General features: G+C 37.9%; 2 protein-coding genes across 6 annotated transcripts; one reads left to right on the forward strand and one right to left on the reverse strand.

The window, feature by feature from the left end:
- Positions 1-768: 768 nt before the first annotated feature.
- Positions 769-26,809, reverse strand: LOC135479639 (cilia- and flagella-associated protein 300-like). 3 transcript variants are annotated; one of them, XR_010445871.1, is made up of 8 exons: positions 26,689-26,809; positions 24,772-24,853; positions 23,870-23,942; positions 22,087-22,253; positions 21,275-21,447; positions 19,938-20,004; positions 3,239-3,377; positions 2,143-2,273 (listed from the first exon to the last, which is right to left on the reverse strand). XR_010445871.1 is itself a non-coding variant. In XM_064759536.1 (7 exons), the coding sequence occupies exons 1-7, from the start codon at positions 26,784-26,786 to the stop codon at positions 2,145-2,147; spliced, it is 789 nt and encodes a 262-aa protein (XP_064615606.1). In that variant the 5' UTR covers positions 26,787-26,809; the 3' UTR covers positions 769-2,144. The 3 variants fall into 3 exon arrangements, 2 of the variants coding, with proteins under 2 accessions (XP_064615606.1, XP_064615607.1); XM_064759536.1 differs by lacking the exon at positions 3,239-3,377 and having other exon boundaries at positions 769-2,273; XM_064759537.1 differs by lacking the exons at positions 2,143-2,273; positions 3,239-3,377 and adding an exon at positions 9,503-9,617.
- On the forward strand, positions 2,704-15,595 carry LOC135479638 (uncharacterized). Of its 3 annotated transcripts, none has more exons than XM_064759532.1 (2): positions 2,704-2,742; positions 13,202-15,595. In XM_064759532.1, exon 2 carries the CDS (start codon positions 13,530-13,532, stop codon positions 14,553-14,555), a length of 1,026 nt encoding a protein of 341 aa, XP_064615602.1. In that variant the 5' UTR covers positions 2,704-2,742; positions 13,202-13,529; the 3' UTR covers positions 14,556-15,595. The 3 variants fall into 3 exon arrangements, with proteins under 3 accessions (XP_064615602.1, XP_064615604.1, XP_064615605.1); XM_064759534.1 differs by lacking the exon at positions 2,704-2,742 and adding an exon at positions 7,977-8,033; XM_064759535.1 differs by lacking the exon at positions 2,704-2,742 and adding an exon at positions 9,207-9,286.
- Positions 26,810-27,313: the final 504 nt, after the last annotated feature.

Raw genomic sequence — 27,313 nt, forward strand, 5'->3', positions numbered from 1 at the left:
TCACCTCATAAATGTGACCTTTAAACTTATGTACCAAAGTTTGAACTTCCAGTACCAAATACCAATCATTGTGATGAAGACAAAGTTTTAAATTTTGATAGGTCAGAAATGGCTTTGTGGAATCGATCCTTGGGCACGTGTTCTCAAGCTCCTTAATGACTTAAGTCATAATTTGCAAGTGGTTGAAAAGCCAAACTTAGAACAGGAAAGAACTCAAACTGTGGTTGATAGCTTGTTCTGAAGCAAAGAAATCAATGTACAAATTTTAAACTTCTTAGAAGAAAACATTTTAATTGTAGCTGTATTTGACATTCTGACTTATGTCTTAAGATGTTTGATAAATACAAGCCCTTTTATCTGTGTCCGAGTGGTTACGACATGTCAGTCACTTGGAAAAACTTGGTGCAGGTTCAAACCCAACGTTGGACGGGGAATTTGAAGATTTTTTCTCTTCCAAGGCTTTTGGAGACTTTGTGCCACCATAATGTCAGCTACCATCTCATAAGTGAAATATTCTTGAGTACGATATAAAACACCAATTAAATAAAACAAATAAATCTTAAATTAAAGTGAGAAATTCTGGAGTATGGTGTTCAAATCAAATAAAAAGATAAACTTCCTGTGGCACACACTGCCAGGATGCAAAATCCCAAAAGATTGTATTATATTGTCTTAAAACTGTTGTGCTTTTGTCTAAGTAAGGCATTTGTATATATGTACATACCTAAATAAAAAAAACTTCATAAGTATATAGAAAATTTAACAAAGGCTTTTTCTTTTATTGGGTCAGAATGGCTTGAACACACAAATGTTTTTCAACTAAATGTGTCTTATGCTAGATTGTAATGTATACAAATCAATTGTCAAACAACCATTTTCATGTCTGTCTAGTAAAATGTGTTGAAAGTTCTTTGGAGTCTTGAAATCAAAGATGAATTTATGTAAATACTGCGTCATGAGAAACTGAATGTTGGTGATTATATGAAAAAAGGATCCAGTAAATTACATAAAATAATAATAATAAATAATAATAGTCATTAGCACCAACGTTATACACTAAGATGACTAAAGATTTCTGTACCGACTTATTTCATGAGGTATACTTAATTAGTATTACTACATGCATTGTAATGACATTGCACCATGGGAAGCAGTGTAAATACAACACTGGTGAGGGACATGCCCAAAACTTGATTGGTCCAACATTGGAAAAGCCGAGAGCAGGTATTTCTTCACACAGTGAGTGATAAGTCAGTAGAGGGAGTAGCAATGTAGCTAGATTTGACTTTAAAGGAGTCCTGATCAAGCTTGTGTTTGTGAAAATGCCAGCAGTACTTCTGTCACTTCATTTTGCATGTGACATCACTTTCGACAAAAATCCTGAGTGCTGAAGGAAAATCTACATGAACTGGATTTTCTAATTACATGATCTGCCCTGTAAAAATGAGGAATAACTGTTCTTAATTTTTTTTTTCATTTCTATAATTCATTTTGATACTATTTTAAACACTGAAGTGTAGTTTTATACTTACGATCCTTTCAGTGAGATTAGCACCTGCTATGTTTGCTTTGAGGAAGGTTCATGTGGTCTTGTGTGTAGACCTACTGTGTTCTTTTCCAGGTTTGAAGCAATGTTAACTAATAATTCCATAAAAGATCTCTACCTAAAAATGACAATTTTGGAAAACCGAACAACAATTTCTAAGATATACATGTAACCAGCTTTTGAACAGAAATAAGAAACGGTGTTGTCTAGATGGTCTTTGAATAGATTCTTTCTTTATTGATGGTAATGGTATATATGTATGTATGTATGTAAGCTTGGGGTTTAATGTCATACTTAGCAATGTAATTAGCAGGTCTAACTACACTAACAGGCAAGTCCTATGACGACGAGGAGTCATTATGTGTGTGTACATATAATGTCTTCTTGTAGCAGGGTAACTCCATGCTGACAAAGTGCTGCTGTCACTGAAGTGTCATGCAGAACTGATGACAATGGTGAAAAATCTTTCGAAATTACATTGGCAAAATGAGGTGTTTTGACATAACTTAAAATAAATACAATATCTCATGAATAAAACAAATAACTATCACATCTATGAGTTTTTGACAATTGGTACATCCTCTAGAAATGGCAACTTTCAGGAGAAAACGCAACTGCCAAACCGATGGTAAAGTACACTGACTATGCGTTTGAGCGGGTCGACCACGAGATAGGCAAAGTTCTGAGGATGATCAGCTGGGGCGGGATAGAACTGTCCATCATCGTTCTGCAAAACAAAACAAAACAAAAAACGACAAATTAAACATCGCGGTCAGGTGTGACCGATGAAGATAACTGTCACCATTAATGTACGAGGTCCCGTTTTGCAAAGCTGTCACAACTTTACCTAAATATTATTTACTCCAGTCGAATATTTCTTCATCACGTCAAAAAAGAAACATGTTTCGACTGCTACTCCCACGTATGCTGCACTTGTTTAGTGTGCGCCTTTCCAATACATCATACTGGTCAAAATAAATAATTACATAAAACCGGGATTGGCGCCAAATTTCGTTTTGAATAACTACTCTGTGTATTTTTTTTTTTTTTTTTTTTTACAATGAAAAGTCAAGAAAAAATATGTGACGAGATATCGCCAATGTAAACACGACCACGTGCGTGGTATGACCCCGTGACCCGGTCACATGACCTGACCCCTAAAGGTCAAAGAAAGCGCCAAGTCGCAGCAGAACGGGGTATGTAAAATGTGCATTACTGTGTGAAAAACTACCTGGTATATACATTAATCCACTGATAATTCAGGGTAAAGTGACTGTGCTGACTTTTATTTCTGTTACTTGGAGAGTTTCCCTAGTTTTCCGTACCAAACGCCAACAGAAAAAGTTTGTGTGCATTGTTGTTGTTGTTGTTGTTGTGGCAGTGACCTTTCCATGAACTGATAATGACTAGGGTTTGTTGTTAAAAAGTGGGTCGCTTTCAGTTTCTGTGGATAGGTCAGTGGTGTCACAGAGTGAAGATGTGGGCCAGTCTTTGTGCTGCTACGTCATGGTAGATTGAACAGGTATTAACCATGTTTAACAAATTGACGTACGTGTCTCTATTGAACTGTATCCCAGTATCCGGTATCGTTATCTCGTGCGCCTATGAAGATGCAATTACGATAATAATTATCCTTGATTAATTGTCATGAGTATATGCATGAAAAGAATAACCTCTATTTAAGTTACTCACTGAGAAAATCTGGCAGTTGTCCTTCTAGAACATGTGTTTAATTGCCATTGGATGAAAGTAAAGAGAGGTTTCAGTGGTTAAATGGCAATAGGCCTTTCGCCTCACTGTGGTTTAAGCACGTGTAGTTCCTCTTCAAAATCTGTTTCGGAGGAATTAGGTAAATATGTTAAAATGTTACTGGGTTTGCTTACCTTTTTCATGAATACAAATAACCAGGGATTAACTTCAGTATAAATGTACATAATGCAAATTTGACCAGAATCAAACACAAAACCCATCAGGGCCATATCTGGAGTCATTTAAAAAATTTATGTAAAAAAAATTGTTAATACAAATATTTCTTTAATTCACAGACCTGAAAGCTCTCAGAAAGCCTTGTTTTGAGTTGCATTTCATAAAATTTCTTTGTGCACAGTCACAATGTGACCCTTGAAGTGTGGAATGAGAATCTTCAATTTGTTTTTTTTTTTGGGGAGATTTGGTTCTGTCGATGGAAATATTTTGTTTAAATACACCCAACACTGCTGCAGAGCGCAGGCTTTTGGCTTATCCTGTACCCATACCTAAAAAAAAAAATCAATCTCAATGACAAAAATCTTGTTTATAGTATGAATAAATGTGTCAGAGGATCAACCTGGAAAAGACAGCACTTTATTCCAAAATGAAGTAGTAACATACATAATTTTCAACAATGACTTGATTGCATGAAAGCAGTTCGGTTGATTATTTTTTACATTGGCATGGTTTTAAAAGTTTAATCATGGCATTGGTGTACATCGAGGCCTACCTAGTAATTGGAATTGTACATAAATGAGGTATAACTTATACGTGTGTTTTCCAGTGTATTGTGGGATTCTTATAACTGTATCAGTGTCTCCGCAAAGTCATATAGCCTACAATCTAACTATACTAACAGGCAGATATCATGGAACGAAGTGATATGTGTAAATTCTGTTCAAGTACCAGTACTACTATAGCTGGTTTCCTCCAGGCTTCGTCTCCTTTCCTCCCAGTATAATGCTGGCTGCTGTCGTATAAGTGAAATATTCTTTGAGTATCGCCTAATTTAAAACACCAGTCAAATAAATAAATAACTGTCTCAGTTAAGAGGTAGCCCATCTTTAATACATGTGTCTAAATGAGCATTTGGGGTTTACGTTTACATGTACTATAGCACCTTATTCTGCTTGTGTCAAATGCTTAAAATGTACTCTATTTCCTCAACCTTTTCGCCTGTGAAAGAGCAACTTTCAAGGCAATTTATGCAGGTTTAAAATTTGATTTTGGAGATAAACAACATTGGTTGGATTGGCTATTTTCAGGGCTCCCCCTACCCCCTACCCCCCTCAAAAAAAAAAACAACTTTATCAGTCTATGCAGAATAATACCTTCAGAATATGCATGAATAAACACCTTGGAAACATATGACAAGGTTGAAGAATTACAATACCTAAAAACGTATCACTTTCATGCTTACTGAAGTTCCACAGTGTAATTTGCATAACTCTGTTCAGTCATGAGTGTACATGTATATTCATACAGATGATAACGGAAACATGATTTAGACTAACCTGACCCACAGGAAAGAGAAGGGACAATCACAAGGAAACAATTCTGTTTCTATGATAAACTGCGCGACATGATGTTCAGTCAAGCATTATACCAGCAAACTGTAATGACAGGTAAATGTGGATTCACAATCAACCATTCCATAAATGTCACGTGTGTAAATCTCTTGAACATCTGTCCAAATCCTTTGTGGGGTGAGTACATGTAGCTGTCCCAAAACTCAACTTTGCAGCACATTTTGAGGCTACATGTGTAGAAGGTTTATGATCAATAACACCTCATTGTGACTAAATGTTTGTACATTTTTATAATACACCTGGCTATGTAAGATGTACAGTATGTCCTTTCGGCTGTTAGTTTGCGAGGGCTTCTCATCCAAATCTGCATGAACTCGTGAGACTCTTGAATTATAAGGTTGGATATAAATTGTGGTTTTGAAATGAGATACTGTACATGTAGCTACAAGTAAGCTTGATTGGTAGAAAATTGAGATTTTGGAGAGAGATACTGAATGTATATAATATATATATTAAAGTAAACACGTTCTGTAGTTAAGAATTGGACTGCAGAATGTTCAGTTGCACAGAACAATAATTACATGTACATATATATGTACATGAATGTAACTTGAGGCTTTGGATGCAGACAATCGAGTTGGACAGAAAGAGATAGCAGCATCTATAAAGATCAAAAATGTTCATTAAAATACATTGGACTAATAGAGAAAATGTCATTTTTGGCAGCTCAGTTAAAAATCTCTGACTGAAGCAGCCCTGATCTGAAGTGGAGGTAAAAAGTAAAATTGGCTACAGGCTGCTTTTATGTGCTGCCTTTGTGTAAATATTTGCCATATCTGACATATTTGCCATATGTGCCATATCTGACGTAAAATTCCATTCATGACAAATTTATTCATTTTGACTCCTTCGTTTCAAGGCTTTTTTTTTTTGGAAAATTAGGATAATATGCTCCTGGAAAAATGTAAGTTTCAGTATCAAAAGTAATATTTTATGACCTTTGTTTTCTCATGAAAATGGATTTTTGGGGCGAGTTTTTAGGGGTATTACAGTATACATGTACATATATCTACATGTAAATGTACTTTAAAAGTATTTAATTAAACTGCCTTTATTACATGCTCATATATTTATGTGCATGTGTAGCATATGACAGCCTAAATACGTGTCCCTGTTACATTCCATATTAAAATGTTGATACAAGATATTGTTTGCAGTGTAGAACATATCAAACAACAGCCTTCTGCTTCGCTTATACCCAGCTGGCTTCCTGTATTGATCAACTAAAGCAGAAAATCTACAGCATGCATGCAGAGGCTGGCTGATGAATTGTTAATGGTGAATGGCAAAGGTAGATTGTCCGTAGGTAGTCGACAAATTTACCCAATAATTGCACACCTTATGTTTGCTGTTACAAGTTCTGAACACGCTGGACAGAAGCGCAAAAGGTCTGTAGTACATACTTTTTCATGCAGGGAAGAGATTTTTCCAAGGATAATCCGATTTCAGCTGATTTTACTGGAAATCGGGATATTCAAATTCTAATCTTTTCACTTATTACAATTGTCAGCTAGTGAGAAGAAATTTGAGCGCACCTGATGGAAAAGATTCTCTTCTCTGTACCTGACAGTGTATCCATTGTAAGCTGTATAGCAGTTCTATCACAGTACATTGTACGTTTTGGTATGGCGCATGGCTGATTTGTATTCATGTTGGGAATAAATACAGTTTTATACATTGTACATGTGTAAAAAATTCTGGATGTAGCCTGAGATGAACATTTTTCTTAAATTTCAGCTTAGTAAATCTAATGCTAGTCCACATCAGATGTACTTGTGCCTACAGGCATACAGTCGATCAGGTGTAAGTTGATTATTTCTACTGATTCTGAGAGATCCGTTTACCTTCCAAGGTGGAAAAAATTCTACTGGAAAAAAATATGTTTCAGCATTAGAAATAATGCTTTCTGATTTTTGTTCACCTCTAAAAATGGACTTTTGGGTTAATCTTCATTTGATAAGACAAAAAATCTACACAACAAAACAGATTCTCTTGATACCATTACGATGATTTGCAAAATTGTAAACTTCTTGAATAGAAATTCATTTCAGGATGACAAGCAGTCAAAATTTAATGCAAAAAGGTCAAATACCACTTTATTCAATCCATTTTTTTCACATTTTGGTTTTTTGAAAGAGTCCTTTTGTATACACGTAAAAGGTCATCTTATTGATCCAATGCTGTGTATGTGGATTTTCAATGTGTAATAAAAAAACCCATTCATATTTGGATACCCTGTATCTTTGGTCACACACCTTGTGCATGTTTTGGCATATTAGAGGAATGTTACCTGTTCTGGACTGGTTATTTTCTAAATTATGGTAAATACATAAGTCTCCTTACTTTTAGTCTTCAAAATCTATTGAATTTTTTTTTTTTCAAATTGTGTCTGAAGTTATACTTTATTGGTCAAATTGGTTGATGATTTAGAGTACATCTTTTGTTACAAATGCCAGATGAATTTTAATTTACACAGTATGCGCGTAGCAGGTATTGTTGATGAACCTGTGAGCGGCATTTTATAAAATGTAGGAATACTGTAATTCTTCAACCGTTTCACAAGGTCTTCATTCAAGCATATTCTATATGCATTATTCTGTATTGATTGATAAAATTATATTGTTTTGTGAAGCCCTTAAACTGTCCAATCCAACCAATGTAGTTTTGTCTCCAAAATCAGATTAAAATGTGCATAAATTGCACTGAAAGTTGCTCTTCATTTGGGAAAAAGGTTTATGAATACATTGTACATGTATAAATGTACAGTATACAAGTACAGTACATGTTATGATGTGATAGGCTTTGATGCATCAAATGTTTACGAGAAAAAAAAAAGAGATATCATGATGAGATAGGCTTGATTTTGTTCACCAGAAGCTGTTCATACGTTACCATATGTAGGCTTGCACCAGGGTTATTTCGTGGACAAGTGTTATAGAGATCAGCGAGGGAGAGTATGGTGCAACAGTATTTACCCTTTATGATGTTTACATGAGCAAGCGTGTTTGCCAAATTACCACATGCAAGCATTCCATCATTTATATACAGGGTAGATGTACAGTAGGTGCGTGTGTACAGTGCACAGTATTTGTCTAGGAGAAAGGCATGCATTAAGTACGTTTTGCCAGGAAGGATAGGAATCCAATGAGGTTTGTGTTCAAGCGGATTGTTTTTCACAGCAGTTGTAACATTATCCTGATCCCATCACAATAACGTCGCATTCTGAGGGTATACATGTATATGACAGCCTCCAAGTTGAATACTGTCACTTTTCTGCATAAAACCTGTTTAGGATGTACCATGTACAGCTAGGACCAGGCATGTTGCGGGGACCAGGCATGAATTTTCTGTGAATGTCATTTGTCAGTGTATACATGTACATGTACATGTATATATATGTAGCGATACTCATAATTGCTGCATGAATCTGTTGGTAACAATTTGATGCTTTATAGGTACCCCAAAGTTTGTCCCTGGCAAAGTTACCTGTTCTTTTTTTGCCTTATCCTAGGAGCTCCATTGATCTTTCATTCAACAGAAAGGTGTTGTGATGTTTGTTTGGAAGAATAAGTATTTACTTATTTATTTGATTGGTGTTTTATGCCGTACTCAAGAATATTTCACTTATACGATGGCGGCCAGCATTATAGTGGGTGGAAACCGGGCACAGCCCGGGGGAAACCCACAACCATCCGCAGGTTGCTGACTGACCTTCCCATGTACGGCCAGAGAGGAAGCCAGCATGAGCTGGACTTGAACTCACAGCGACCCCATTGGTGAGAGACTCCTGGGTCAGTATGCTGCGCTAGTGCGCTAACCAATGGAGCCACGGAGGCCCTCTATGTTTGGAAGATGAGATGAACACATGTTCATGTGCTACTGGAGAAATGTAAGTTTTAACAGCAAAAGTAATACTAGTACATGTATTTTATAACATTTAATTTGTATTTCTCTCTAAAAAGGACCTGTGTGTGGGGGGAGGGGGGGGAGTGTTCCCTGCATACATGTACAAGCGAATAGGTAAACTGTAAGGTTTAATACATGTTCCAAAAGCTGTGGTCTTCAAACATCAGAGATGGACTTTGGATACTTGTCTTGAAAGTTGTAATTGTGTTACGGCAGTACTACATGTATCTACACACTGTAGGGTTAAGGGGCAACTGATTTATATTACCTGTATTTACCTGTAAGTTCAGGTATCAGTCCATGTTTGAGTTGCAGGGTAGGGTTGACATATGTTGTAGATCATCCCTGTATGCACTGAACATACAAGGCATATATTTCAGGTAGATTGCCACGAGGCACAGGCAGCAGCTGTAAAGGATGTATGCGTAGCAAAGATAGAAGTAAGGAAACTGGATTTGAGTTGAACACTGGCATGGCATTTATGCAGGCAATACCAGTAAGTGGTTTCACTTCACAGTTTTATTCCTGTCATATTTAATACAATATGATCTTGAGCTGCAATCATAAGTGTAATACACTGTCAGGAATCCCATCTTGTGCGAGGAGACTGTGTTCTAAAGGTTAGAGGCATTAGCTCAGCTTTTAATGGCTTGAACACATGGAGTGTGAGCTCCAATCCAGCCTTGGATAGGAATTTTTAGATTCCCCCCACCCTCAATGTTTGCACCTGTTGTGCTGAATGAAAGCTGTTGACGACCCTTGAGTGACCATTCTGACAGCGTGTCCACTTGTCTTCATCAGTATGTTGTGCATATACTGTTCTGTATCTGTTCATCACATGGAAACAATTGTCAGTAATTTGCCAAAGACTGGTGTGCACCGGGCACTCATCTCTTCCACCTGTAAACATGACATCCCATATCCCCCAGTCGTTTGTATGAGTAGAAAATTTGTTTCTCATTAATATAATCATTTCTCATCACAATAAAATAAAACATATGTTGATATATTGTTCAGGGAATGGGTCATAGCTGACATGGTTAAGGTGCTTAGCTCTCCAAAAGTGGGTTCAACCCCATTCTTGGACAGAGAGTTTTCAAGATTGTGCTGCTTCCAGTTACCCTGGGGCCTTGTTGACAAGGGGTTGATGGCATTATCTTGTGTGGTCTTAAATGAAGTTTGGTGATGGAGATTCCTTATAACCTTCCACTCTTAGGCAAGCCTGGGAACGATGCCTGCCCAACATCGGAGTGTCCTGCACCCTAAAAGTTGTCACCACTGTACACAAAGTGAATAATTCTTTGGTATGGTGTGAATCAAATAAATCAAACATGTACCTGTATATCAAGGACAAAAAAAAAAAACACAGCTTTTTAAGCTTGTCTCACAAAATGTATACATGTAAATCTTTATAATATTAAAATTGACATTTTTTTTACTATTAATTATATGGACAAAGAGAGAGTGTTTCGTGAAATTGGACAAATGCACATACATGTAGTTACACCATGTAAAGAAATTGAGATGAGAACACTTCGCCTTCTGAATTACTTGCTTTCTGAATTACTTCCTTATGAGTCATGCCAGTGTCAAAAATAGGAACTACGCCCTAATGTACTGTAACTATCCTGAACTGGCGATCTGGCCAACTGAGCAAAGATTCTGACAAAATTGTCAGATGTTGAAGAATATTAAAGTTCAGGTAAACCTACACACAAGCTTTCCTATATTTTCCAAGCTTGAGTGGTTAAGGAAGGAGTGATAATGCGTTCATTTTGAGGCAAGGTTCTACCTTAAATGTTTTATACCAGCAGCCATATTCAGGTAATAGGCATACAGTTCATGTAAGTCCAGGTGAATTTCCTTGAAAATAATAGGTTGACACCTGACCACGAGTCTACATATATTTATTCATTATCTGATTGGTGTTTCAGGCATTATTCAAGAATATCTTTCTTGACCTGTGATTGTGCCCTTGAAAGCAAGTCTTCCCGTTAATGGTTCCAGTTCGTAGTTTACATCATGTACTTGTATATATGATATGTGTATTGGACATGTGACTCATGGAGTTACAGTATATATGGGAACACCTAATGCAAATTTGTTATAATTTGAATTTTATTTGTATACCGATTCATTAAATTAAGGGAAAAATTCCAGATCTTTGATTCATCAGTTGTGTAACCTTCAGAGCTACATGTAACACCTGTCCAGGACACCTGTAAACATGTACTATGTGTAATCTCACACAGTCCTCATCCTGACCCTATTCTCAGGTGTCCTTATTGATCTGTTCAAATGACTCATGGTGTGAAAGGTCATGTGTGTGATAGTACTACATATGCTCCATCTGTCCAGTAACTCAAGGTGCTAAGGCCAGCTTGAACAATTGTTTGTTTGGCATAAACTGACCCCACTGGGGTAGGCCGGCATCAATTTTTTTACAAAGTTTTTGTACCATATCTAATAAAGGAGTGAGATTTTAGAAAACAACAATTGAGAGAAAATAAAAAAAATTCTATCGTCCATTGTGGGGGGCTGGTCTTGCCAGACCTACATGTACATGTACTGTATATCCACCAGTAACAAACTTATTTTTAACAATGTTCCCATACATGATTCATAATACTAATAGACCTGCACACGAACAAGGAATTCATGATGTGGTGAATTGTACTGATACATGTAAGCTGAGCTTATGGAGAGGTAAAATCTATGGTTGCTGCAGGACCAAATATTGAATCAGTTTGCTTTAGAATGGCCTCCCCAAAGCCTAAATCTCTGCTGGTTACTAAACTAGAAACGAGCGAGTGAAGGCTTAGGCATGTATAGGTGGTGACCTAAAATTTCACCCAAGACAACATGTACATGTAAGTGTCCTATTTTGCTTGAGCGGCCTCTGTGGCCGAGGGGAGTTAGCATGCCAGCACCGCGCAATGACCCAGGTGCCTCTCATCAGTGCGGTTGCTGTGAGTTCTAGTCCAGTTCATACTGGCTTCCTCTCCAAGGAAGCGGGAAGGTCTGGCAGCAAGCTGCGGATGGTCATGGGTTTCTTCCCACCATAATGCTGGCTGACGTATAAGTGAAATATTCTTGGGCACAGCGTTACACACTCAATCAAATAAATAAATAAATATTTTGCTTGATTTGTAGTTTTGTTTGTTCTAGAAAGTTGTTTTGAGGTTTGTGTGGAAGGCACAGTGTAGGATGGTACTACGATCTTAATGGAAAGTTCTAGTTTCAGCAACAAACATAGGTTTAGCCAGGGAGTGGTGTCTGTGTCTGAGATGCCCTATTCTGACCAAATTAACCCAGGACAGATATACATGTATATCGGAAATAGGAGAAAATTAGACGGCAATTGTGGCTAAATCTGTGGCACCAAATAACATTACTGATATGCTTTGCTTCCAAAACTACACTTATTTTGGGAGAATTTTTTTAGGGAATATTATGCACGTGTCTTACATGTTATATGTGAATCAATCAAAGGCCTAGGCATTTACTTCTGATACAGGACATGTACATTTCTTCTCATTCGTATGAATGGGATAGGGTTCTCATTCTGTTTTAAAGATGCCCCCATCTGTAGAAGTCCCTAATCACCAAGGAAACCTGGTATGCTCCCTTAAGGGCATTGCTGCAAGCATAATCCATAAAACCAGCAAGTGGCTCAGTTCTCTGCCATGTACAATTCATGAACATGATTATGCATATTAATGTATGCAAATGTGAGCAGGCTTTTGATATGATCAATGGCCATGCTGTGGTTCTGTGGCCAGTGGCTCCATTGAAGACAGTGTAGAACTTCGGGTATCTGCCACTGCGTCTGCAGCAACCTGCGGATGATCGTGGGTTTCCCCATTGGCTCTGCCCTGTTTCCTCCCACCATTATGCTGGCTGCTGTTGTATAAGTGAACTTTTCTTCAGTATGGCGTAAAACACCAATCAAAGTAGGTTTGTAAAAGTAAAAGGTTTGTTTCAGTTTGGGAAATGCTCTGAGCCTTGTTTTCGGCTTTTCTGTGTACTATATAATAGGCATATAATAAGGAAGACATGTATGATGTAATTTGGAAATGTATTTTTGGGAATTCAATTTTGCACACAAATGTGAATATTGGAAAGAATTTGTCTGCTCAAGTAATACTGCATATTTGATATATTGAAGTATATATTAGTGCAGGTTACGTACATGTACATGTATATACATGTACAAATGTGCAAGAATTTACAAAAAAAACCTGACCTGGCAGAATATTGTATATATTACATGAAGCCTGGATGGCTAGGAATATTCACCCAGAATATGCTAAATGTATAGATTACATGTATATGGTGCAGTGTGCTACCATATTAACAGAGGACTTGCCTGTACAACATGTACTGCACATTCTGATTTGTGTTTTGGCAGGTGCAGAGGATGACTGGACAGAAGGCACTGGGCAGTTGTCCTTAGGGGGTCTCTTTGTGGAACAAGATGCAAAGTAGTCATCCAGCTGTACAAAAGCCACAGATTACAGCTCTGGTGTTGACAGATTACAGCGACTGTAGGGCAGCTACAACATCAACAAATCTGTGATGCAGAATTGGAATGTTTGCTGAACGTTTCCTTTGATGAGAGGACAGGGGTGGAAATGCTGCCATATCAAACCTACATGTGCATGTGTAATGCATGTAGGTTATGACAACAATATATCTCAACTAGCCAAACTTTGACGATTTTGTGACAGTTCAGAGTCATGCCAAAGGGGAAGATGATGCGTAAATTCATTGTGACAAAGCCTCCTGACAGGGAGGCGGCAAAAGAGGATGATGCGGAAGTTGGAGTGGCCTATGAGGAACCCCTGAAGAGAAGATATGCCACAAGGATTCTGTTCATTTTACTTCTGGCCTCTGGAGCTGTTCTGATAAGTTGTGGTGTGACATTACTGGTGACATGTCGGGCAAAAGTTACCAAGGAAACCTGCAGAATTGTTCTTAATGACGAACAGTGCTCGTACCTTGCAGTGTCCGCCTATTTCGGATGTGTTCTTATTCTGGCCACTGTTTTCGGTTTCGGCTGCGTCGGACGCAAAGCCATGGCTGTGATGTTGTTGCCACTATTACTAGGAGAACTTGTATTTGGAATTTACGTCCTCTTGATTGAAAAACCTTCCATAGACTCTGCCGTGTTGACGGATTTGTCTTCCAGAAAATCACAGTGTTTCGGTTTTAGTGGTAACAGGACCACTCATCATCATGATTCAACAACACCTTTTGCCGACCCGTTTCAATGCTGGCAGCAGCGAACAATGAAGTTAGCATCTTGCAAAGATCTGTGGTTGAGTCTAGGAATTGAATGCCATGCTCAAGAGAGAAATCAGACAGGTGTTCATACACAGCTTTCTGCTTCGGATAATGATGCTTTGTTAAGAAACTGTTCTGCCGAGGTCGCTAAGAAAGTTTCTGGTATTGTGTGGAGCAAAAGGCTCACTGTTGGACCTATTTTAATCGTCATATCGCAGGTTCATTTAGTGTCTGCAATTTGCCTGTGGTTCCTCAGAAAGACAACTAGTGGGAGCCGTGGCCTTGGTCTTATTCCACTTCCTAATCTGCCTAGACGCTTTTCAAGGAAACGTTCAAGGTCAAAGGCAAACGCCCAGTGCGGAACCAGCGACCAAAGTCACCAGTCCCTGATCCTACAGCCAGATGACACACTGGGTAATATGCAAAAATATGTCTTCAAAAAACTTCGTCGACAGAAGAACACCTATGCAACAGTTTGACTGAGAGCCTTGCTGAAGCGTGAAAGAAAAATGTATGTCTATTTTGTGTAAATAACTTGGCAATCAGAAGTGCCTGCAATTCTCGGGACTTGTACTGCAGTAAAATTACATGTAGCCTCTCTGATGGTTGCATCATTGCATACCGAGAATTGTTGTGTTCTGAATATCTGTGTTAAATGACAGATAGAATACTTGTGTGTGCAAATGGTGAAAGTACTTGAGCATTTACTGATTTCTTGTCAAACTTCCTGGTAGCATTTTTATTCTCGTCTTTTTGCAAAATCACTTTTACAACCTGTAGGTTTCAACAGGCTATTTAGGATCTCATGCCAGTTTGTATAATGACATTTTTTCATGCAAAAATGACTATCACTGCTCTAGGAAAATAACTTGCACTTGTACAGGATAGCAAGTCCTGCAAAGATATATACATGTATGCATTTGGAACAGCTAAAAATGCCAGGTAGGATAACTCGTTATTGTGTCATTAAAACTTAACAAACGTGATTGAATTTATGGATTCATTGATAAGCTGATGTCTGATGTACTGATATGGAGGTCACTATGAAATTATGGGCATCGGTACCTCATGAAGTGCCTAGACTGACACCATCTTTGATGTTTTCTTGTGCTTCCAGCTTTGTTTTGAGGTGCCTTTCTTAATAATGCCTTTGTCCTCATAACTCATCAAATATGTGCTTGTTTATTAAAGATGCTGTACATGTTCTCACATTTATGTATGTTATTTTCTCCATTTTTTTTCAACAGAAAATGGAAGCTTTTTATTTATTTTTGTGATATCATGTTGGCGTGGACATGAAAATGCATTTTCTAAGGATCTTAACTTTGGTATTTTTTGAATATACTGAAATACATGCACTATGTGAAGATTGTGTGGATTTTATATCTTTTTCTTTTGTTTTTTTATGTGAAGACTGGATTTTTTTTATCTTTTCTTTTTGTTTTTTTAATTTTTAGGAAGGTAAGATTTAAGGCAAGCTTGCTGTTACATGTATATTAGTATGACAGGCCAGATATAACTGGGGGGGGTCGGGGGGGGGGGGGGGGGGGGGGGGCTTACAAAGGCAAGCGGGACTAATATCTGGGCCAATGAGGTAATTTTTCCTGCGCATACATGTAGGTGATTCGGGTTCAAACTGTTTTTCCCTTGTAAGACATGGGCTGCGTGTTTGCCCTCAAATCTTCATCACAAAGGCAGAAATGATAACACAGCTTTGGCCCCACCCCACAAAATATATATACAATCTATATAAATAGGTGTATGTAAAAAAAAGCCTGATAATTAAAAAGTATTGGAATTGTGTCAATGCTGGGCGTCTGCACCCACCAACCCCACACATCTGTCCACTGTATATGTTGACTACAGTTTGGAGGTTACAACTTGCACCAGAACTGTTGTTGTTGTAAGAACTGTGGTCTTCGCTCGCTTGTCAAGCTGTGCATCTCTATGTACCATGAATGGGGTATTTCCTCATTGGTCATGAATTGATTCGAGTTTTAATGTCTGTGGTTTTGGTTAAATTTCATGTTTTGTTGAAGCATTTCTGGCTGATTTATATAATTGACATGTAAACTTAATTTGGGTTGTGGTTAATTCTTATCTACCTTGAGACAGCTGTGGCATTTCTATGTGTGTTATATACATTATACACATGCATGTATATCTCATTTTGCAGTTAAATGGAATTCTTTTAACCTTATGAACTTGTCAGTGTGTGGTGGATGATGAAATGGTTGTAAGCTGTTGTATTTAAGAACTCTTTCTTTAAACAAAGCATTACAGTATCATCTCACATTATGTCTGTTATGCGTGGAATGCTAATTATAGAAAATGATGCAGACAGTATACTATTATCTGTTGCATTACATTTTCTTTCTTTGGTGAAACAACAACAACACAGCATTGCACGTGTATACAATGTACATACATGTACATGACATGGTTATGTAATATGCATTGTTACATTTGACACTTTTGTATTACATTCATTGTTTTACCCAAAGTTTTTTTTCCAGTGTTGGTTTTGTAAATATGTCTCTGTACCTGTACAGTAACAATATGGATACTTTGTTAAATTATAATAGCAATGTTACATGAATTGAGTGTATATACTTACGTGATTGCTGTTTGTACACATTTTGAAGTTAGTGATTTCAGCAAAAATTCCATTTGATTCTGACTGTAAAGATTTATTACATATGAGGTTCAGTTCTTGTTTGAAATTTTATAGTATTAAATAAAAAAGAACCATTCAGTATCGTTGAAACCATCCTTACAAATTGTTTGTCGCATAAGAAGTAGGGTGGGGTGTGAGGTGGTGGCTGGGGCAACATGTTGGGTCTCTGTGGTATGATACTCCTGTGAGGCAGAACTAAATACGTCAGTATTGGGACAGGCCTTCTACAAGGCGACTTCCGTGTGATACATGTACGACCAGAAACCACTGAAAGTCACATCAAACCTCCCCTGAACTCACCCCAGGCTTCCACAGACTTTTGATGAATAATTTTGTGAAAAGCGAACATCTTCTTAACTTAATGAAGCTCCCAAGCATGAACACCTTTAATTTATGCCTTACTACTCACATGAAGAAAACTTGAACAAATTTTCTTATATGATATCCAGGTTTCAACTAAGACTTGTGCCTTTAATATGCCTGGTACTAGATGCTAGGATGTGCGAGAAAGGATGTGGTGTTTTTTTTTTTTTTTAACTTCAATGACTTCTCATCGTACATGTAGTACTGAATGAAAAATGTTCTGTTGTGCAAGTATCAATAAATGATTTTAAAAAAAGAAAGTAATAAGAATCCCTCAAGGAGGGTTACATACATGTACTAAGGGCATGTATGTTCATCAAGTGGGATTATCAGTTGTTTTTAGTCTATCCCTGTAATGTAAGGAATAAGTCGCACGAAACTCTTTTCGTCCATAATACCATAAAAATCTAAATCTCCAAAAAGAAATGGCATAGGTGTGCAGTTCAGTGTCATTTATTAACAATCAAATTTCTGGCTATGACACTTTGACATGACTGCAAAACATGGCACTGAGTGAAAAGGTCAAAGGTGGGTCATTTGCACAGTCCCCACACCTCATACTTTTGTTCACAATGTATTCATTATAACAGCGTTACCTTTCCTCAGTGACAATCAAAACTGACTTGCACATTTCTATGCAGAACTCCTAACAGATTCATGTGGCCATTGCATTTGCTTTTTTCATGGTGACTTCGGAATACAGTATGTTGGTGTATTACAACACACACTCTGTGCCTCAGGACAATCCAGTCCCAACAGCGAACAATGACGAAAGGGACATAACTCTTGCTATGAGGGTGTGCCCATCAAAAACACCTGGCAAATCTTTATACTAGTGGCCTGGATCTGTAACTTGGTGTTGATTTTGGTGACTTGTGCACTTCTGAATGGATATTCCCTAAACCTGCACGATGTATGAATTGTATTTTTTATATGACTTACTAGGAGACGAATCCATTGTTTAACTGCGATAATTTTAATTTTAATTGGTTTATTCCAAATACCTGTTGGCTTTGTTATCTTGTGAGAGGTTTAGAATTGGCTGATCCACGATTCTACAAAACTTACTGTCATGATTTTGATACTCCATCTTCTGGTACACATTTTCTGAAACATTCTGACTTGTTAATGTTGTACAAATGTCTGTGATGTTGGCCAGTCGTTAAGATTAAGAATAAAGTTGTATTCAAAGTTTCACAGCTAAGTGAACAATACACTTTTGTTCTAGTAAAAGCCCAAGCAGAGTTGAGACATTCTTTCCCTAATTTATTATTGTACTGACACATTTGATTTCTACAAGAAATGAATTTTCATTGTTATTTACTGGAATAAAATATTTTGCTAACAGTTTCATTTGTTTCTCTTACAAGATCCTGCAACTTTCTGGATTGGTTGATGTTAAACGGTAAAAAGGGAGTGGGTTGTGGCCAAATGGTTTGGACACTCCCTTTTCAAGCATGGTTCATGAGATGAACATTGAAGAGTAAACTGAAGACTACTCGTCTTCCGCCCATAGGGTGTGTATATCTGTATCTCACATGAGGGAAAGTCTGTCAGTAACTTACAACAGGTTGGTGCTTTACCCCAGTCACACTAGTCTCCTCAGCCCATTAAATGATTAAAATGGTATTTAAGTTAATCGTTTGGCCATAAGCTAAGACATCCATTTTACACAAAAGAGCATTGTTCAAGTATAATTGACTGAGGTTTAATTTTCACTTCAAAAGGTTTGGAACTAACAGAACATAATATTGCCTTTCATAATGGTAGTTGAATAGTTCTGAGTATTCAAGACTCCCATGCTTTCACTATTTGGGGATCTTGGTGGCAAGAAATGGTTGTTAGTGCTTTTGTGTGGCAGTACATGAAAGTTCCCCAAGGCTATGTGCACTCCAGGTGCCATCATAAAAGTGAAATTTCCTGAATAAATGAATGATTATGGCCGGGGTCCACACAACTAGACTTTTGCCAGTTCTGGTAGCCTGATGTTTATAAAGTTCATGATAGTGGTAAAAAACAGGAAAAAAATGTAAAGGAATGTATTGGATTTGAACCCTACACCACCAAGCATCACTCACAACTGGCCAAGTACTGAAGACCAGAACAGAGATTAGGCAGCTTTGACCTTCTGCTGATACCCCAGGACAAAAGGTAGAAAAAATACATTGTTGTGAAGTTGGTGCCCGAAAGCAAAAGACAGTAAGAATACAGAGCTAATGACCATTCCCATGGTAAAACTGCAGTCAATGAGTACATGCAGTCTGTCACGAAGCTCTTGTGATCTTTACATGGGACGGTTTTTGTCAAATTTTTGTTGTTTTTTTGGTCAAACCGTGCAAGAAAAGTAAGCAAGTACAAAAATAACTCCTGTAGATTTGTAATTGTGACATCAATGGCCACCAGAGAGTGTGTTTGTGAGTTTAATGTTTTTAAGCGGTTTTGTAAATTGACCTACTTTTGAGCCAAGGCCAGTATGGGCCTTATTTGCATACCGAAGTAAAAAGTTTTTTTACAATATGGATAGGGCGATTTACCTAAAAACTGTAAAATAAAAGTTTATCTCGACAGGTTTAGCCGTTTGGAGAAGATTTTTTTTAGCTGATCAATAAAATTCAAAATGGCCACTAAATGACTGGTAAAACAGCACAAAACATCAAAAGTTGCTTCAGATGTTCCTGATTAAGACTCCAAAGTTTAGTTTTTCTACCTTTACCAGTTTTCGAGATTTTGCAATTTTACGAGTTGACTAAGAATAATAATACTAATAAGCCGAACAATTTCCTAATAAAATAAAGTAATTGGCAAGAGAAAACCAACTTACCGATGCAGTTATCTTGAAGACATTTGATATCGTGTGCAACTGATGGGTTTCTGGGTCCTTCTGTACGCTGTAATATTCAGATACAACCTTATTTACATGCTTTTAGCAGCCTATGACAAATTTACAACACACCAGACATTATAAAAGATATTTACAACTGATCAACCAGCATGTAAGATATTTACAACCAATCAACCAGCATGTAAGATATCTACAAATGATCAACCAGAATTTAACATATTTACAACTGATCAACCAGCAAATATGATATTTACAACTGATCAACCAACAAATAGGATATTTACAACTAATCAACCAGCAACAAACACATTTGACTTTTTTCATCTACTATGAGACACAAAATTTAAAACTGGTAACCAGTATAGGAAAAAATTAAAGTTGATTAACCATTAAAGACACACTTACATGTATAGCTGATCAACCAGCGTTTGACACACTTACGACTGATCAACCAGTATTTAACATACTTACGACTTATCAACCAACATTTAACATATCAACCAACATTTAACACATTTCCGACTTATCTACCAACATTTAACACATTTCCGACTTATCTACCAACATTTAACACATTCCAACTTATCTACCAACATTTAACACATTTCCGACTTATCTACCAACATTTAACACATTCCAACTTATCTACCAACATTTAACACATTTCCGACTTATCTACCAACATTTAACACATTCCAACTTATCTACCAACATTTAACACATTTCCGACTTATCTACCAACATTTAACACATTCCAACTTATCTACCAACATTTAACACATTTCCGACTTATCTACCAACATTTAACACATTTCCAACTTATCAACCAACATTTAACAAATTTATATCAAACCAATAACTCTCAACCAGGATAGGACTCATTCATGACTCCTCAGCCAGCACACTGTTTCTCATCTAAAGTTTAGCACTTTTCAAGTGACACATTTTGCTTAACTCTGATTGAATCATCCACCTTATAGGGCCACTATAAGGCCAAGTTTCTGTGTAGTTTGACTAATTTTTATCAGAGTGTTGGTATCAAAAGTATTTACTGAGGCCATTATGTGTTTCTGAAAATGTATTTTGGCATGCCAAACTCTAGTGAAATACAGTATTTACATTTGATTGACCAGCATAAGAGTAAAAGAGATGACCCGTTAACGAAATACCAATCATGCCCACAACCAACCTACTCTCCTCATGCACAGGGCGGTAGTCTTTGGTCCACTAAGATAGATTCCATTGTTATAGCTGTCCTAGAGAGAGTACGACCAAACGGCTTGGAAAATAAATCAATAAATGAGAGGGTGACCTACCTGACAAGATCCTTGTAGAGAGCCTTTGAGATGGACAGGTAAGGGTCTACTGTGTCCTCAAACTGACAGACCTGCCCTCCAAGACACAAGTGAGAGAAAATCAGGAACAGTAACTCATTCCTCTCATCGTCATTGAACAAACAGTAGTTGTCAGAGTCGTCTATCAGTAGCATCTGAAACACAGTTTTGTAAATAAACTAAGATTGCATCCATGACATTTACTCATTTTGCCTCATTCCCAGAGTTCTATTGATCATGAAATAGTCTTGAGGGTTTTATTGGAAGGCAGGATGATATCCAACTCAAAAAAAAAAAAAAAAAATGGCCTCTAAAAATGCATTTTTCAAGTCAAATTTTTAGGGCCATTACAGTAGTTAATACGCAAAAAATTGTAAATTTTCTTCTTTTTGCTGTCTTTGTGGTAGTGTTTTAATTTCTTTACTTATTTGATTGCTGCTTAATGATATAGTTAACATGAATTTTTCACTCAAAACAATGGCGTCCAGTTTAATGGGTGGAGGAAGCTCAAGTGGCTGGGTAAACCACTGATTTCTGGCAAGGTACTGAGAAACTTTCTCACGTGTGATGCCATGAGCAAACGAAATGTCCAAACATCTGTTTATTGTTTGTGAGACCTTGGTCAAAACAAAAACAAAACAAAACAAAAATAATGGGAAAATGTGCAATCAACCACTTAAAATTTATCAACAAACGGTATATAAAACAAACTTTAACATGCTTGAGTACGGCGTAAAGCACCAATCAAATAAATAAATAAATAAAACAAACTTTATCATCATGTATTATCTTACCTTTCTTAATTCGTCTGAAATCTGGAAGTCTTCAGCAAATTCATCAAAGCATTTGTGAATTTGGCCAGATTCTCTAACCACATTTGTTTGGTACAGGCGGTCAAAAAATGATAAGGATAAAACTGAACAGTTCATATCTTCTATCTTCACAGATGTCGCTGCTGTTCCTGTATTAAACATGGTAAAAAAATACACATAAAACACATCTCTTCAACTAATAAGTCCAACCAACGTTTCAGGGGGTTTGACGCAGATATCGGCAAGACAGGTGGAAGTTATCGCAAAGTAACGTAGATAAAAGATGATATTTTACTGTAGGTTGCTAGAGTGAATACACATCTGTCTGTTGACTTGACCATGCCATTGGCACCTAACATAAATTCTCGTCTTTCAGCTGAGGTAGTTTGCCAGAGCTTCCACCTGTCTCACCGATATCTGAAACGCCAGTTGGGATTATCATCTTCAAATTCAGTCATGGACTAAATCAAAGGGAGGTAATCTGTGCCATTCTTGCTGGTCTGTGGTCATTTCAGAGCAACAGGATTACCAGTGACCACAAGGTGGTCTGTTCTATCATTAACCAGGTGGGTAAATACATCGTTCAAATTAAAAGAAAAATCTGAGTGGGAGACATCAGAGAAAGAGTGAGTGAATGAGTGAGTGCTTGGGGCTTAATGTCCTACTTCACAATGTTTCAGTCATATGATGATGAAGGAGTCCTTGAGTGCATGTTATGTTACAGGATGGATTTCCAGTGCCCGAGCCATTATACTGATACAGGTCAACTATCGTTGCAATATCCCCATAATGCTGATTGCCAAGAGAGGAAGTTACTTCCTCATTTAAGGTCTTAGGTGTGACTTGAACCAGGATTGACCCTGGGCCTACTGCCATCCACAGCGGACACTCTACCATCTGAGCTATCGAGGCCCGTCAGTCAGAGAGTCAGAGAAAGACTATTGGAAGCAATGAAACATTAATTTATTTATTTATTTGATTGGTGTTTTACTCAGGAATATTTCACTTATACGACGGCTAGCATTATGGTGCGTGGAAACCGGACAGAGCCTGGAGGAAACCCACGACCATCCGCAGGTTGCTGATAGACCTTCCCACGTACGGCCAGAGAGGAAGCCAGCATGAGCTGGACTTGAACTCACGGCAACTGCATTGGTGAGAGACTCCTGGGTCATTACGCTGCGTTAGCGTACTAACCAACTGAGCCACGGAGGCCCCATGAAACATGTAACACCAATGCTCAAATTTATTTATTTATATCATTGGTGTTTTACGCCATACTCCAGTCCAGAAAATTGCACTTCAAAATACCCATGATCACATACAAACTTGCAATATTAATTATTCACTCACAAAAAAAATTACCTTGATAAACTGTAGCCTGAGTAAAAACATGATTTGTACATTTAGACCACTGATTCATTCATTATGTTAGTCCCACACTATATAAAGTTAATCAGGGGGCTCAGTTGGTTAGCAGGCTAGCGCTGCATAATAACCTTGGAGCCTCTGACCAATGCTGTCGCTGTGAGTTCGAATCCAGCTCATGCTGGTTTCCTCTCTGGCCGTAGGTGGGAGGCCTGTCAGCAGCCTGCGGATGGTCGTGAGTTTGCCCTGGGCTCTGCCCAGTTTCCTCCTACCACAATGCTGGCCACTGTTGCATAAGTGAAATATTCTTGAGTATGGCGTAAAACACCAATCAAATAAATAAATAAATATAAAGTTAATCCCTGCATTAATTCATGACCAAACTCATGTGACCTACCCACTGACTGCCATTTGCCACTGGAGGTAAGGAGGCGGAGATTGGCCAAAACTGTAGGGTCTTTCATAAAGTCCTGAAATAGAAAAGAAATAAGCACGTCACCTGAAAAGCTTTTATAGTACATGTAGAAAACCCACAACTGGCTGAAATGACTCCTTCAGCAAAACTGCTGTTTGCTGTTTAAAGTATACGCAAAGATTTCAGACATCAAAAATCAAACGTCTACAGGAATCACACTAGTATTTCATAAGTAATACAAGTGTAAATATAATTACTTACTGTCGTGGCACTCTAAACAGTGGACAGGACTGAATATGATTAAATAACATGATACAGCTTGAATAGCTAGGCTCAGCTAGTATTCCAGGACGAGAATATTGCAGAATATTAAACCCCATATTAATATGACGGTGGAGGATTTTCAAACTTAACAATATCAAGCTACGTGAAGATGTTCATTAACAATGATGATCAGTGATGCTGTGTTTTATTTTTTAGGTTAGTAAACTACCAGCTCAGTCAGATCTGAAAAAAGTGGCTGTTCTTCTTGGAGGCTCTAATAACAAATATATTATAGTTATATTATATATGTATGAATAAACAAATAAACTGATAACAAATGTATTTAACTATGATCACATAAAATATGCTGTATGAGTACAAAAAGGTAGAAGCCATTATTTCCATCTGACAAGTGAGGCAATATTGTGAGTTTTGTGTGCAGTTTTGAAAATTTTCCTATTGTTGTAACGGTACCTGAGCTTGTTTAATTCTACTTACAGCTATCATGGATTGCTATAAACATGAAAGGTTCATGTAAGGTTAACAAATTGCCACTTTTATCCCACAGTCGTCAGAGACATGGCTCTCATAAATACCAATATATAGTATACTGAACTTACCAACACAAAGTCTTTCTTCTGGTAGGCTTGGAAAGGTTGGTCAAAACTAAACGTCTGCACACATATCCTGTCCTTCATTGACCTTTTAAAAGTTGAAAAGAACTCTTGGGTGTCAAAGTAACTAAAAATTACTGCTCTGAAACATTGTTACATCTGAAGTATGCCAGACAATAAGCTACCAAAGTCATCTGTCACTAGCATTTGAGTCAATGTCAACAACTATCCACAGTTAAGTAAACCCTGAGGACTATTTTCTAAGGTCTACGGATATTCAGGTAAGTATCAGAAATTGTACATAATTCTCTGGGAAATATCAGAAACTAAAGACATACAGTACAGTATTGTTAGCTCTGTTGGGCTGTGATTACATACCCTATCACAGTCCAGTCTTGCTTCATAAGCTGAACTTGAGTACCTCTGTACTTTACTTACTGGCTTCAGTATACTACTGCAGGGCACCAAATAATTTGTCTGTCCGTAGTCACAGTCGTCTCAGCTACTGAGACATGGGCGACTCCATTTTGCTTAAGAGCTAGTCTTTTGTGTTAGGAGAAGATTTCTGTTGGAAACCTCCGAAGTGCAGTTAGTACATTTTTGGTAGAACTCTTCTTCCCAGAAGGTAGCGAACGGTACAGTTCATTTTCCGCTTGACGATTGGAAAACCGGAATTTTGGACGTACGTTCTGCGTTTACACGAACAAGCCGGCAGTTTTAACGACTCTCATTGGCTGACAAGCAACACACCCCCCAGCATAAATTACAGGGCGTTAAAGATGGAGGACGAGATGGACTCAGTGATTTATGTCAGCTTTGCCGTTTTCAGACTTTAAGTGTATGGCGAGGAAAAAGGCAAAATGATGCAGCAGGCACCACCAGATGGAAAAAAGTGCTCTTTTCAGTCCATAGTGTCATGTTTTTAAGTTTTCTTCTCCTTTTAACAAGTGCAAAATATGCTAGAAGTTTCAGTAGTTATCTCCCTTGTATCTGCTGTGAGGAGTATGCATTCAACCATGGCGGCTGGAGTTAGCCCAGAAAGACTCCAACTCCTTTTCTTGTATTGGCCTAGCGTCACTAGAGTCTCGACGCTAGCAGTATTAACTTTCTACTCAGCGAAGGTTATTGAACAAGTCTCATGCAAATAAAGGACACCTATCTAAAGACCTTCATTCTTCATCCACCACATCGCCACCAAATGTCCCTACTTGCTTTAGAATACATTTATTATAGCCATGAAGGATTCCACGGTACACGCTCCACGGCCGTGGCGGCCATGTTGAGCAGCCTACCTGCAAGTCCTGCATCATAGTGGAGCAGTAGGAAAATGGCATCCACGACGGAAGACCCTGTGCCATGGAAGCCTTCATGTCCATAATAAGTCTATTTTAAAGCGAGTAAGGGCATATTGTGGTGGTCCGGTGGGTGCGGAAAACAGGTCTTTAGGTTGGTGTCTTTTGCATGCATGAGACTTGTTCCATAACAAAGAGAATCGGCCTGGGCCTTCGTTGAGTACGAACTGTTAGCATCAGGACTCCAATGACACTAGGCCAGTATATGAAAAGGGGTTGGAGTCTTTCAGGGCTAGACAGAGTTAGACAGGGCTGTGATAGTATACGTAATAACAGCCCTTCAGAGCTAGGTATTGTGCACGTTAAGCTATTTAATTGTGTGCCCCACTTCTTATTTTTCATTTGTGTTTTATCAGCCTTATCCAACAATGAGCAAATCGTGTGGTACTTTTTCATACACATAAGCCTACATATTATGTCGAATTCGATCCTGGTGCAAATCATTCACTGCCTTTCTTAGTCTGTGTTTTTCAGAATTCAGTGGCGGTACGGACACAGAACCTGAGTAAATCAGTATGAAACAAGCTAACATACACGAATCAGAGATTCTTGCTCAACATTTCGTACTCACCATTTCATTAAATATTCCTGGGTATCTTTGTCTTCCAATGTTTTGCATTTTTTCCCAGCTAAATATTGGAAATTATATTTGGCAGCGTGATCTCCCATGTTGCTGTTGTTGTTGATCGCCAGTCTAGAGTTGGGGCGCAAATGTGCTATCTAACGCGAGCCAGATGTTTTCCTTGGATACCACGTGCCCAGGTACGCGTTAAGACACAGACTGTAAACTCACACGTTACCTATGCGACGAAGGCTTAACTGGAAGTGGGCGGGAGGGTGGTTGGGGCGTGCGTTGTTGGTTGTGAGTGGAGGTGGGGCAAGGGTTGAACCGAGCAATACTAAATGTTATCAAAGTACGGTAATAATAGTAATAATAATAAAAAAAGTATCCTAAATGTACGTGCATGCTCTTCATAACGGTATACCGGTAGGGCCTACGCGTCATTTCAAGGCATAATGTGATGTATCGTAGAGCGTCAGATCTGTATCACTTGGCTAGCGAAGGTGAAGGAGCATACAAGTTGGGTACCGGTATTTGACACAAGAATTGTTCTGCTACAGTCTGTACTCGTTTGAAAAACACAGAAACAAATAAGATATAGGAAATCGCCTTAAAACACCAATCAATAAATAAA

The sequence above is a fragment of the Liolophura sinensis genome, chromosome 12, assembly GCF_032854445.1.
Source record: "Liolophura sinensis isolate JHLJ2023 chromosome 12, CUHK_Ljap_v2, whole genome shotgun sequence".
Taxonomy (NCBI): Eukaryota; Metazoa; Mollusca; class Polyplacophora; order Chitonida; family Chitonidae; genus Liolophura; species Liolophura sinensis.

Bases quoted from the DNA above. Each gene is read 5' to 3' on its own strand.
- LOC135479638 (XM_064759532.1), top strand. From the start codon at position 13,530: ATGCCAAAGGGGAAGATGATGCGTAAATTCATTGTGACAAAGCCTCCT.
- LOC135479639 (XM_064759536.1), bottom strand. From the start codon at position 26,786: ATGGGAGATCACGCTGCCAAATATAATTTCCAATATTTAGCTGGGAAA. The intron at 22,254-23,869 runs GTAGGTCACATG...TGTTTAATACAG, and splicing joins TGGCAAATGGCAGTCAGTGG to GAACAGCAGCGACATCTGTG. The intron at 20,005-21,274 runs GTAGGTCACCCT...TGAATATTACAG, and splicing joins CTCTACAAGGATCTTGTCAG to CGTACAGAAGGACCCAGAAA.